The sequence below is a fragment of the Bactrocera latifrons genome, unplaced genomic scaffold (assembly GCF_001853355.1).
Source record: "Bactrocera latifrons isolate USDA-ARS-PBARC rearing strain unplaced genomic scaffold, ASM185335v1 scaffold_72, whole genome shotgun sequence".
In the NCBI taxonomy this organism is placed as follows: domain Eukaryota; kingdom Metazoa; phylum Arthropoda; class Insecta; order Diptera; family Tephritidae; genus Bactrocera; species Bactrocera latifrons.
In genome coordinates, this window is record NW_017537401.1 from 132,343 (window position 1) to 146,079 (window position 13,737).

The 13,737-nt window shown below is 39.5% G+C and overlaps 1 protein-coding gene across 1 annotated transcript in view; it reads right to left on the bottom strand.

Moving 5' to 3' along the window:
* LOC108976070 overlaps positions 1–13,737 on the bottom strand; it is a 59,732-nt gene that overhangs the window by 38,211 nt on the left and 7,784 nt on the right. The window contains exon 2 of the mRNA XM_018944989.1: positions 2,712–7,236. Within this exon, the coding sequence (XP_018800534.1) occupies positions 2,712–6,869 (4,158 nt within the window). The 5' untranslated portion in view covers positions 6,870–7,236. The remainder of the gene's footprint in view (positions 1–2,711; positions 7,237–13,737) is intronic.

Consider the following 13,737-nt stretch of genomic DNA (forward strand, 5'->3'; position numbering starts at 1 on the left):
GAAAGGGTAATTCATAGAATTTTTTATTATTTTATAAATATTCGAAAATTTGAAATTTCTCTCTCATTTGCTTGCAGCTCATAAAGTTTCTTAACAAGCTGCAATATTGTATGTTTGCACTCGTACTCTCGATTGTACTGACCTCTTTTATATTTCAATTTCAGCACACATAGTTATTGCGCACTCAAGCTATGCACAAATGCAAGCCCTCGTTTGTTTGTAGTTGTAGTTGTGTGTATTGCGTTTGAAGCACTTATACTATCTGGGTATTCTTGTAGCTGCGGGCAGTTCGTTTGATTGTTGGAGCGTTGAATGCTTTTTAATTAACAGCAATCTTCTGTTGGCCTCCACCCTTAAAGGGTGAAAATTATTCGTTTATTCGGACAGCAGCTGCTGCTGATTTACTCGTTTTCCTCGGATACAAAGTAGCCACAAATACGCATAAGTGATAGTAAATATATATATAGGTATACTTTATAGCATAGCGCTATTCCATATATATTTTTTTTCAAAGTTATTATAATTACATACAAAATGATGTTTTAAGCACCTATTTAACAGTATCTTTGGGCCAAGTGGCGTTACCAGTCTTAAAGAAATTGCTGCAGAAAGAGTGAAAGAAAGAGATAGTTGATAGCTGATTTTTAACTATAAGTAAGTTTTAGAATCCAAGTAGGTACTATCCACGGAGAGGTTATAAAAAGAGAGGGAGAGAGATTGACAAAATTGATTATAAGCTTCTGGCAACACTTTTTAACTATCACCTGTCTAAAAGAAACGGAAATAGAGAGAGCAGACATAATAGATGATTACTAGCTTTAGATAAAGTTCAGAATTACACACAGGTTATGGAAAGAGAGGAAGAGAGTTAATAAGATAGATTGAGATAACTGATTATCAGTTGATAGTAAGATTATTTAATAGCAGGAACAGTGAAAAACGTTGAATCGTGGGTCATGTCAGCTGATACGACCTATCTTATGGGCGCGCAATGTAAGTGCACAGTGAAAAAACCTAYTCGCTTCTCTCTTTGACGTAGTATGACGTGGGAATCTACAGCATTTTGGTTTTTGCCGTGGAAACGTGTCAGCTGATTGCTCTCTCACAACCCAGGGTTGCCAATATCTATATACTGTAGTAATTATCAACTTTTATAATTCAATCTGTTCAATATGTTTGAAATTTTCTTAAAATAACTCAAAATCAGAGTCGAATGCTATTATTTATAAATATATAAACTATTTTTAATAGTTTGTTTCAGTTTTGATATTTTATATTATAAAAWATTGTAATTGAAAACATAGATGTGTACAAAACGATATATGCGTATTGAAAAACAAATGAAAACAAACAAGGATGGCTGAATTCTGCGTTTTTGCAAAAGGAAGGAAGGCAGTAGCGTTTTTCACTGGCTCTGCTATAACTATTACTCGCCTAAAAGAAATAGAAAGAGAGAGAGAGAGAGACGGAGAAAATTGTAGAGAAAAAGAGAGAGAAGGACAGGAGTGTAGAATCAGTGTAGATATTATCTGCGTAATCATTATAGAAAGTAAGAGCGATAACTTCTTACTTATTAGTTCTCGTTAAGATTCTTCAGTTTATTTCTATGTTACCGGAGAGCGGCTTTCCTGCGTATAAAGAAAGACAAGCACAGTATTTGAATATACCATTTCCGTATTTAATTTTCCAAATCTTCGTCTTCGATAAAAGTCTCCTAATGGGGTTAATACCAGCAGTAAATATGACTTGAAGTCTTTGTCAGAAGAGAAATTGTCATATTGTCTTATCGAACTGCCTATGATACTAAGTTCGAGTGATCTCTACTCTTTAGGTAAAATGGGTGGTCTCACTCCGTTACAGCAAARCTGTAATGAACTCAGCTTTCAGATATCGATCTGAAATTCTCATATGATGGAACCGACTGGAATCGAKTTCTTATATGGTACACTTTTTTATTTGACAAGGGATCTTCACGAAATTTAGCACATATTAWTGYCCAAAGCAACGGTATAATCCACGATGAAATTGTTCAGATCGTGCCTCTATAGCATATAGCTGTCATACAAASWGATCTATMAAACTCAAGTCCTTGTATGAGAAACTTCYTTATATGASGAGATATCTTCACGAATTTCGGCATTGAATATTAATCAAAGTAACAGTACAATCACCAAAATAAATGTTCAGATCGGCCGACGATAGCATATGGCTCTTATGCAAACCGAGCGAAGTTCAATTTCTTGTAAGGATTCGTTTGAACGTTTSTTTTTGTTTGAAATATGCCAACACAAAAAGCTTATGTGTCATAAACTTSGTTATATTTAGCAAAAACTGATGAAAATATACACAAATATTAATATTTTATCTCTGTATTTCTCTTCATCATTTGARTGACCAATCAGGGCTAAATGAGATTTAAAGCCAGGCTATTACATATATCATAAATATTTACCTAACTTATAAAGCAGAGCATATATATTTCATATAATACAATGAATTTGTTATGAAAGCCAATAAAGGTTTACTTATCAAATACCACACGCAATAGCAACACACACAAATATTTTGCTAGTAGTAGACACAGTGTTATACCTTGCATTATATATATTTGCTAATATAATATGCGTATTTGCAGGCTTATGCGGAATAAAAATATGTATTGTATAATAGAACACAATGCGAAAACTCATAAAGGCAATTGTCCTACTCACCATAATGGGTAGCAGCAGTTCATGCGTCTCATTGCCGCGCCACAAATGCGCATCGCTCGGCACGTTTTGTATTTCACATTCGAGTGAGTTGATTTTCTCCTGCAGGCGACTAAGTATGCGTGGTCGGACGATTGGCTTTGAGGAGGATTTCGAAAGATTTGCGGTGGTAGTGATTGAAGTGGTGGTGGCGGCGGAGCTGGTGCGAGTGGCAGACACCATTGTGCTGCTTGTGCTGCGCACTGTGGCGGTGGTAACATGCGGTTGGCTAATATGGGTCGTCTTGGCGACACGCTGAAATTGTGGGTAGGGATAGATGAGCGACGTTGGTGTTGTCGGGTCAGCTGCTGCTGCTGCTGTTGCAGTTGTGGCTTGTGAAAAAGGCTTTTTGGAAGAAATCAACGAAGCTGTTGGCATGCCATTTTTGGTTGTTGTCGTTGCAGTAGTTGTTGCGAGATGTGCAGGTTGCGCGCGCTTAACATGCACGATGTTCACGCCATCGAAATTAACACGTTGCATTGGCTGACTCGTTACTGTACTGTGAGTGGCGCTGTCAATATTGCCAACAGCTGCATCCGTAGCTATTGGGGGCGTAACGGCTTGGCTCTTGCGCGGCAGTGACTTAATGTCGAAAGTTTTCGTCGTTGCAAGCGCATCTAAATGACTGGTAGTAACTGTAACTGTGTCAGGCGTGTCGTCAGCTGTGTACGGCGTGTGTAAGTTGGCTTGACTGCTGTAATTTTGGCCGTTTGCTRCTGCAAGTACGCGCGTTGTTGTCGCTCTGGCTGTGGCTACAGTTGGTTTGAACTTGTGCGCACTGGTGGCATTAACGCTTGTCGGCGGCAACAAAAGTGTCTTSAGTAACAATTTAGCGCGTTGCAATTCTTTTTGGTACTTCTTAGTCGGTTTGTCGCCGATAGCGCCAATATCTACAGCGCTTACTGTGGTTGCTACTGACAGCATTTGCGCGCTTGCTTTTGCGTTTTKCGCACTTTCCGGCGTCACCAGYTGACGCCCCTCTAGCTCCACAACCGCAWGCGCGGTAACACTTTTCGCCTTCACAACGCTTCGTGCGCCACTACTCAACACATTCGCTACAATTTTRYTATTTGCGTGCAACTCGGTTACGTTCCTAGCGTCGCTGTTGCTATTAACCCGTTGCTGCGAGTTCATGGGCACTTCACCCGTAATTGCTTTGCTTGTATCTGCGTTTGGCGTATACTTGGAAGTTGCCAACTTTGCACTTTGCCGCAACGCAAATCGACTTGMMGCACTCTCAACGGWATTTTTTGMTGTTGTTGTCGCTGCAGCGGCGGCCTGCTCCACCTTGGCTTTTGCCTTCAGCCGTTGCCGATTATGCAGCATCATTTCATTGTAGAGTTCTTTGCTGTTGTAGAATTTCGTCGTCGAAAATTCCGGATGTGTGCCAAGCGCCGCTCTCAATGCGCCATTACCGCCCTCCGCGCCGCCAACAGGCATGTCGCTGTGACTTTGTGTTGCCCCACCATCCGTGTTGAACTTTGTATTGGCGAAATCGACATGTGGCATGCCGAGCGCATCGCTGACGCTGGCCGCGCGATGCATGGGGAAGTCGAAGCTTTTCTTGACGCGTCGCTCGATGAAGTCGTGTTGTTGCGACGCACCGCGTTGCATACCAGCGCTCTTGTATTTTGTRTATTTATTGCCGGCGCCTTTGGTTGGTTGTACTTTGTGGTTGACACTGTAGCTTGCTTTGCCGCCAGCCAGTTGTCGTTCTTTGCTGTATGTTGCTTTTGCTGTTGGCGGTGCGGTGGGCAACCCGTTCGGCGTTGCCGCAAACTCATTCAAGCGGAACTTTTGCTCGATTTCCGTAATGACACCATCCTGTTCGGCCAGCAGCTTTCCGGTGAAATCAGTGATGCTATCGTCCTGCTGCTGTCGGCGTTCGGGYGCCGGGCTAATAGCTGTCGCTACAACTCCATTACCATTATTCTGTGCCGTGGCTGTTGTTGTTGCTGTTGTGGCCGCACTTGGCCTACGATTGACGCTGTGCCGTGCCGCTGCCAAATTATTGATGTTATCGTAACGTTGCACAATGTTATCCGCCCCGTTCACTTCATTTGGCAATAAATTCTGTTGGTATGCTATTTCCCCGACGTCGTCGGCTTGTACGTACAACCCTTCTGCTGGTTGCGGCTGCCAATCTGCGTCGTCGCCATACACCGGCTTATAGATGGTACGCGCTTTTAGCAACTTCGCATTGGAGTCACGTATAATTGGATTGAAATCTTCCATTTTCATGGGATATAGATCAACTATGTTRAGTGCGGGCGGCGTGGTGCGCGTCCCAATTRCAGTGCTTGTGCGCTTTGTGTTTTCGACRTGGTCATTCTGTTCTTCGCTGTTGTTGTTTACATGTTTGTTGTTGTTGTTCATGTGCTGGCTATTCATGTTATCCAACTCGGTTGCGGTGCCCGCTTTATGTTGCTGCACCTGTCGGTTTTCTATATCTTTGTTCGCTGGCTGCTTGCGGCGTAACTGATTTGGTTGCTCTAGCTGTTGTGTCAGTTTTTGAACGAGTTCTTGTTCGCCTGCCGCTTGTTTAACTGGTTTTGTCAGCGCAGTTTGCTGTGCATGTTGGCCTACTTGTTCAGTGACTGCTTGTTGCTTTTGTGGCTTATCTAGCGCGTGTATTGTTGTCACCTCCCCTGCCGTTCGTGCTTTGCCGTACCCCGCTTCTGCGCTTACTTGTATCTCTGGCAGCTCGCTTGGCTTGTTGGCACCTGCTGCAGCTGCATCGTCYGTTATTCCTGCGCCAGCTGTTGCCTGCTGCAYCTGCTGCTGCTCCTCCGCGCCACTGCCATTGTATTCGTCTGTTACAATTTCAGCCAATTTAATGCGGTAAAGTCCATCCGTGAGTCGGAGCTCAATATTGATGCCATCCTTCGCTGTTTGGGTTGCTGCTGTGTCATCTAACACTGATTTCACCGTTGTCTTTTCATTTGCAGTCATTGGCTTTTCACTCTTCTCCTCTGTTTCTGGCTGAGGTTCTCGCTCTGCCTCCATGCTAACAGTATACTTCGCGCTTAAAGTTTTCATGTCGTCTACCCCTGTCATCTGTGTGCTTGTAGTCACCGCCTCTTTTAGCCACATTGCGGTGGCGTCCTCTTGTGGCTTCTTCACTTCAGCTGTTCCGCTATTTTCCTTCACAATTGGCTGCTTGTCACTAGTCGCTTCTATTTTGCCATCCGTCTCCCACTGTTTTGTCGCTTTTCTAACATCGTGCTCAGCATTCGAAACCCCTTCGGCTGTTTCAATTTCCCCCACTTTGGAGTCGGTGCGCTCGCCGTCCAGCTCATCTGCATAYACATCCGCTCGCTCGTCGTTCKGGGTCGCCGTACGCAAMTTCTCTGCATTTTTAATGATTTGTGTGTTTGCTACATTTCCGTACTTTTCGAGTTTTGCTCCACCGCCGCCATTACTCGCCGCACCATTGCCTGGCGGAAGTGTATCCGCACGTGATTTACTTTCGACATTCTCTGCTGGCGCTTCCCCGAAAATGCTTGCTGTACCGCCTGCTGTTGCACTGCCACTACTCGTGGGCATGGCTGGTGTTACGACACCATTCTCGTACGCCGCAGCATTAATTTTGTTTGTTGTTGCTATTGGCCACTTTCTAATATCATTTTTTGCAAAGCCGTGCATTTGCTGTTTGCCATCAGTTTCACTAACCGCTGCTGCTGKCGCCTTCTCTACTGCATATTGTTGYTGCTGCAGTTGGGTTGACTTTGCCCGCTCATCACTCACCCACCCAGCTGGCTGTGCTGCTGGTGGTGCTGCTGTTTCTGTTACTGTATTCAAAGCCTGCTCGTCCGCATCGTTTGCTGACGTTAGTGTTGCAGGCGCATTTGAGGATCCGAATGTCACGGTTGTTGTTGTTGTTGTTGCCGCTGCTGCTACTGTTGCGGTTGTTGTCAGCGGCTGGGCTTTGGCATTCACATTCACCGGCATCCCTTGTAACGCCTGCTCGCCCACTGTCACCGTCACACCCASTATCGGCGCTTCCGCTGTCGTTGTCGCTGGCCGTAAACCTGACTCGGCGTAGCCATATGCATCAGCAAACACCAGCACTGTTGCAATTGAAAATGCTAAAATGTAGAATTTTTGCATTTTTGTAAACATTTCCGCTGAATTTTCGGCTGTGTGTGTGTTTGTTTTAATTTCGCTTGGCTTTTGCTATTTCAGCACTTCCTGTTTTTCTCACACTTCCTGTTGTTCGTCTATTTCCTCCGCTCAGATGTGGTAGGCGCACTCAAAACGTTGCACACCCGGTGCTCTGTACCCCAATCTGCTGGACTCACTGTCCTTTTACCCTTTAACTTTTATTAAATTCGGTTAAGTTTTCGTTATGCTCTGCCTTACCCAATATTAGGACTTCCGTTGTTGCATCAGCTGCCCTTAACTTTGTTCTTTTTGCTTTTAGTTTAAAAACTGCATTTGCTGCCGGTACTTGTGGTGCTACTGGTGACATTGTTTTCCGTGCTCAGAACTGAAAGGAAACAGCAGCGTGCGAAAGTAAAAAGCAGAAAAAGAAATTATTTATTACCATGAAATTTAGTATAGCTTCTTAAAGGCAAACATATTTGTGTTTGGAAGTTTTGTTGCATACGTGCCAATTAAGTGGTGTGTAYGTAAGCGTTTTTATGGTCGGATTCCTGTGAAAATTCTTATATAAATACTTACTACTTGCTGAAATTGTGACTTGAACTGCTTCAGCAAATTTACGGGAAATGCGTTATAGTTATTTGCTCATTATGGCTCTTAATTAAGGAGTATATATAATCAATGATATGCATTATAAAGAGTCGAATTTTTCCTATAATATGGCGTATGCGGGAAAAATTTTTCAGATCAAACTGAATAATATATGAAAATATATAATATGCATAGTTTTCCGATCTAAATTAAATTCTCTTACGTATAAAATTTACGTTCGGAAATCTTCAAAACTGGCGAACAATTTTGATCTCTAAAAAACATTTAGGACCCGAGTATACGCTATTTTTCAATTTCGGGCTGTAAATGAAACCGCTCTAATGTAAAAATTGTGAAATGCAAAAAAGTCCCTGAAAATTGTAAACAAAAGGCAAAATACTTAATTATTCATGAATATTTATTTTGATGCCTTAAAGTATAATGCTCTCCGTGAATGTATGTAGAACTGGAACTCGCACGATCAACCCTGTATGAAGAGATATGTTTACGGTACTCTTTGTGAAGAAAGTTCAGCTTTATCGTGACGAGTCGAGAAAGAATGCRTTTCATATCCAAACTATTTACTAAAATCTTTTCGAATCTTTCCAAACACCATACCTTTCACTTCTTTAGCAGTTTTATTARTTGTTGGTCGTCCAGAATGAGGCATGTCTTCTACGACTTCTATACCGTTTTTGACCGTCACTCATAGMCTTGTGTTTTTTATAAAAACTGCAACCTCGTCGAATACCCTGGGTAATGTTAGCAAATTTGAATGAGATGCGATAACCAACTCGTTTGATACTCAGGGTCACGACTAAGAGAATTGGTCCTATAACTCATTCCGAGGAAGGCATTTCAAGGGCTCAACAAGGACTCAACAAGTTTTCTAGAGAGCTGTTTTCTACAAGGTCTTTTTAGCCGTCCGCTAGTAGTGAAGAATATGAAACTATGAACTGTATGAGCCCTACGGCGTCATGGATTTTGATAAGCGTATAAAAATTTGAAGAAAATGATGACTTAGCGAAAAGCTCTTTATATTCGAAATCCATGAGTGAACAACGGAAGCAAGGGCGCCAAGCATTCAATGACATCGCCTATAGCGACCTATCTGCACTTGGGATATGCAATTGACGTGAACTAGCGAAGRATAGAAGCTCGATCCCACAGCAGTCGGGTCTAAGTAACCGGTCACTCTCGGTAAAGCCTTGATATGATTTCGGTATGAAAATTCACTTCCATCACATCAGTGGTATGTTCAGTTTTTTAAACAATTGTACAAAAAGAAATAAATTCTAAAGTCCTCAGCAAACATACCGCTACAATTCTTTACACAGAGAAGTTTGCTTTCAAACCTCGCTCAAATCGTGTACTCTTCAGAGTTGTTGCCTTACTTCTAAAACACAAACATTGTGACATTACTCTAAATCATGCTCTCTTGCATAGTGGACCATACAACGGTATTAACAGTTTCCAAGTAGACCAAAATATAGCCTTGCTCTTCATTAGTTCTAGTTACCTCTACCATTTTCGAACCCATTTCGTGTTAACAATCATTAAACCCTACATTACATTTAATTATAACCAATTAATGCGCTAAAAACTCAATCCTAATTCAAGACCATGTATATATGTATATGCAAATTATGTGAACAAACTCTCAACTATAACAATTTATTAGTTTTTCCTTACTTTTTTCGTTTCTTCTTGAATATTCGCTGCCATTTAAGCTTACTCACTCTTCCAAACKATTACATAAGCAAGCATTCTTAATTGAGTTATTTAAAATAAGTGAGTATGTATGTGTTTGTAAATGATGGGTTGCATTATATCGATATGCGCAAATATTGACGTATGGATATATACATACATATGTATGTACAGTGTATTATGTGTGATATGTGCTTATATCAGTCTTTTTGATTGTCTTAAGTTGACGTCTGCCTTAAAAAAAAAAACTAAGTCTGACAATATTTTTGTTGTCAGGCACAAGTCTGTGTGGAGAAATATAAAGCTATTAGGGTGATATATCAGAGTCAAATATATATTTATATTTTTTGTTTGTAAATTTCTGTTTCGAATTGAAAGCATTTATATCTCCTAATGACCAAAGAAATCGACAGAAAAAACGATTCGTTCACACTCGCATAATAACATGGAAGTAAACCAGAGTTCAGCACATTTCGTACTAGCTATATCCTGAACAGAGTATACCGATGTTGCCTTCATGTATGTAACATCCAAAAGGAAACTTTGGAGTTACCATAATGTGTGTATATAAATCACCAGCATAACRTTTGATTTAGCCACGTGCGTCTGTTCTATATATACACAAACAAGTCACTCTGTTTTTGAGATATCGATTTAAAATTTTGTATTTGTCATTTTCTCACTAAGAAGCAGCTCGTTTGTCAGAACGACTGATATAGGTTCTTTATGGCATATAGCTGCCATACAAACTAAGCAATCGGAATAAAAGGCTTGTATGGAAAGCTTTTGCATTTGGTAAGATATCTYCATGAAATTTGGCAAGAGTTATTATCTGAAACAATTTTGTAATTTTCGAAGAAATTGTTATTATCGGATTACCGTAGCTAATRGCTGTCATAGAAAATGACCGATCGGGATAAAGAACGCGTATAGAAAACTTCGTCATTTGACAAGCTATATTCATGAATTTTGACAAGGATAATAATTGCAAACAATGATATAATATAGGAAGAAATTTTCTAGATCGGAAAACTATAAMATGTAGCTGTCATACAAACTGATTGGTCCAACTCAAATCTATGTATGTAAAACTTCTGCCTTTGACAATATATCATCAAATGTGGTCTAGGTTATTTTCTCCGATCGCTGTAATTTACGAAGAAATTGTTTGGATCGTAAAAATATAGCATATACCTGCCCAACAATCTGATCGATCGAGTTCAAGTGCTTCTATGGTAAACTTTTTTCTTTGGAACGACAACCTCACGAAATTTGGCACATACTATTATCCAAATCCGTGCTATAATTTCCGTCGATATTGCTCGAATCGAGTAACTATAGCATATAGCTTCCATGCAAACTGATCGATCAAATTCTGGTGGTTTCTAAAATCCACACAGTTTCCTTTTTTTTTGTTAAAGTAAATTCGTTTGACCAGTCAAAGCTCGGCCATAGATTTTCCTTGAATTACTACTTGTTAACCGAAAATACCACCACAAAATTCATTTGGTTGTCAGTTTGCTACAAAAGAGACATTAACAAACAACTTGCTGCCTTCATCTTTGCCTTTAGTCACCACCCTAAAGCAAGTATGTATATTTGTATGCTTTGCGTTTGCACAATCTTACAACTCATTATTTTCAACATCATTCAATATCATTCCGCCTTAATTGATTTTACTCAATATATCTCAGGCACCACAAATCTTCCAGCTAAGACAAATGTGCATGTAAGCATGTGGGCATATGCGTGTGTGCGTGTGTAATAACGTATTAATACGCTCACGACATGAGACAAGCATTTTCCGCATTATTCAGGCTTAATCCTAGTACTTTTGGGTAGTTTGTCACAGGCGAACACAAGCGATCAGCAGCAAATATAACCAGCTGCACATATAAGAGTGTGTGTGTGTGTGTAACTATGGCCTTTTGCTATACGCACCTTAACTCTACAACGACATACTGAATATGCAGGCAGAAGCATACATTGACGTCCATCTGACTAAGTAAAACATTGTTGCTTAGTCGGCTTTGTCGATAGACCACTGTTATACACATACATACATACACACATTTATGCATAAACACATTTATATATACATATATTCCCTACAGTGCTTTTATGGCTATGACTTCGTCTTAAGATAAAWCGTTGTACGCTTGAATGGCTTCAATAAATGTGTTTGTTTATGCTTCCCATCTGCTCAGTGTTCATATGTGTATGTATGTGTGTATTCTATTTATATGCAATATTCAGTGCATTTGCTGGCAAATTTGTAAATCTCAATATAGAGCTACTTAAATACCAGTGTGTGTGTGCAAGCTCGTATGTGATGTTTCTTCCCTCAAAGTGAAAAGTTACGTATACGCCAAGCCGGTTACTGGCTGCTTCCATGTTGTGGCTGTGCCTCAGCGCTATTAATGACAATGTAATCGATATGTGCACCGGTTTTASCACACAATTTATCCCAGTTCAGCGATAAAGCATGAACTCAGCTCTAGCCGTTGGATAACCACTTCAACACTAATGCATTTGCAACGTTTTTTTTTATGGCGGCCATATGTATGTGGCGTGTTAACATTTACCTTAATTGCTGTTGATATGGTGGAGCACAAAGTCGTACACTTCAGACACGTGCACATTCATGCCAGACCCATTAAAATATATCGCGCAAGTAAAGTAACAAAAACCTATCTTTCTATTTTGCCTTAATGTAATCAATTATTATTCTAATCGTGAGATGGAAATGGAGGAAAAACTTAATAAACGCTGTTTACGATGCGTTAAGAGTTTAATCACATACTTTARAAATGTTTACATATATATTATATGAGGTCTAGTAAAGGAAAACCATTATTTTTGTATTAAAAAAAAATATATATTTTAGTTAGCATGATCCTACTTAAGTCAGGTTATACTGTCCGGCTGTTATGCAATACATAGACCCTATTGGTCCTTAGTAAGCAAACAAGCATTTTATTTGGTTAACTTATAGCCATTTCGAAGATAATTTCATAATGAAATCATCTATGTTAATTCGGGGTGATTGCTTCCTTCAAACGATCCAATTGTTGAGAGTTTCGTTCGAGTCTCGAATTTAGCTGCTGGGAAGAAGTTCTTAGTAAACGACTTCCTGTCGATCCCAACAAATAAATAACAGATCCTTTCTGTACGCCTAGTACTTCATTTTGTATTGTTTAATTTCTGGGCTTAAAGATGTCTTTTATGTTAATGATATTTTCGGCTTCTGACTTCCAGAGAAGTTTCACCTTTGATATACAAAAATCGGAAACTGTTATAAAATTGCGCGATATTGGCTGTTACAGTATCACTTTCAAAACATTATTTATATTTTTAGCGGCGGTCTCTTATTTGAGCCCTCATTGAAGAAAAACTGTAAAATATGATATATTTTTTCATTGTTCATGTTAATTTTTGACTTTCTGAAATTTTTTTAGTATAGTCTTAAGTTTTATCTTTTATATGCTACACAGTATGGCTCGATTTCATTAATACAACGTGAGATTGAGACAAAAAAAGCTTTTTTTACTAGGACAGACTTTTCCAATAAGAGTGGCTTCAATTTGTAMGTACTTTTTCACTAAATCATACATAACACGTTCCATATTGACTTCTAAAGCTTGAAGAGAGTCTGGTTTATTGCTTAAGACCAATTACTTCAAATAATCCGACAAGAAGTATTCTAATGATATTAAATCACAACTTCTTGGAAGCCATTCAATGTCAGATTTTCATGAAATAATCAGTGCTGTGCATCACGTAGCTCCGTCTTATTGAAACCAGATGTTGCCATGATCAACTTATTCCAATTGCAATAATTAAAAAATTAGTTATAATCGTTCTATACCGCTCAGAATTGACAATAAAGGCGTCACCAGCTTCGAAAAAAGTACATAAAGATGATTCCACGAGACCAAAACTCTTCCAAACCGTTAATTTAAGTGAATTTAGTTGGTTAATGAACAATTTTTAGAATTTCTTCGTTTCAGCTTCAGCCCCTGAGTGAGAACAAATTTATACGCAAGCAACCCCAATTCCTTTCYCACAATCTGCAAGGTTGTGGTTTGRGACAGTCTGAAATCTTGAAAACACCTTCGACGCGACAAACTATGGTCTTCAGCAGCATTTGCCTGAACGGCAGCAATATTTTCACTATTTTTCTTATTGGCATTTGACTATTATTTTAAGAAAATATGGGAACGAAATTTTCAACAATTCTATGAGTAGCGAGCACAGTTGGACGATTATTACGACCATAAAATGGCGATCGCGCACAAAAAGTTGCAATTGAAGAATGGTAATTTTGATAATAATATTGAMTATTTGTAAATGTTCATCTTATATATATTCATGATGATATTGCAAACATTACTGAATACAATGAAAAACAAAAATTTTAGATCAWGACAAGTAACCAAAATGACTTACAAATCATATCATCACTATCGGGAAATCTAGTATAACTTATTCACTTATTCGATTATTCTATTCGGTAATTGAACTCAAGAGATCTCACAAATTTAATGATGTGAGTATTAGAGAGCAGTCACGTGGTAAGCAGCGA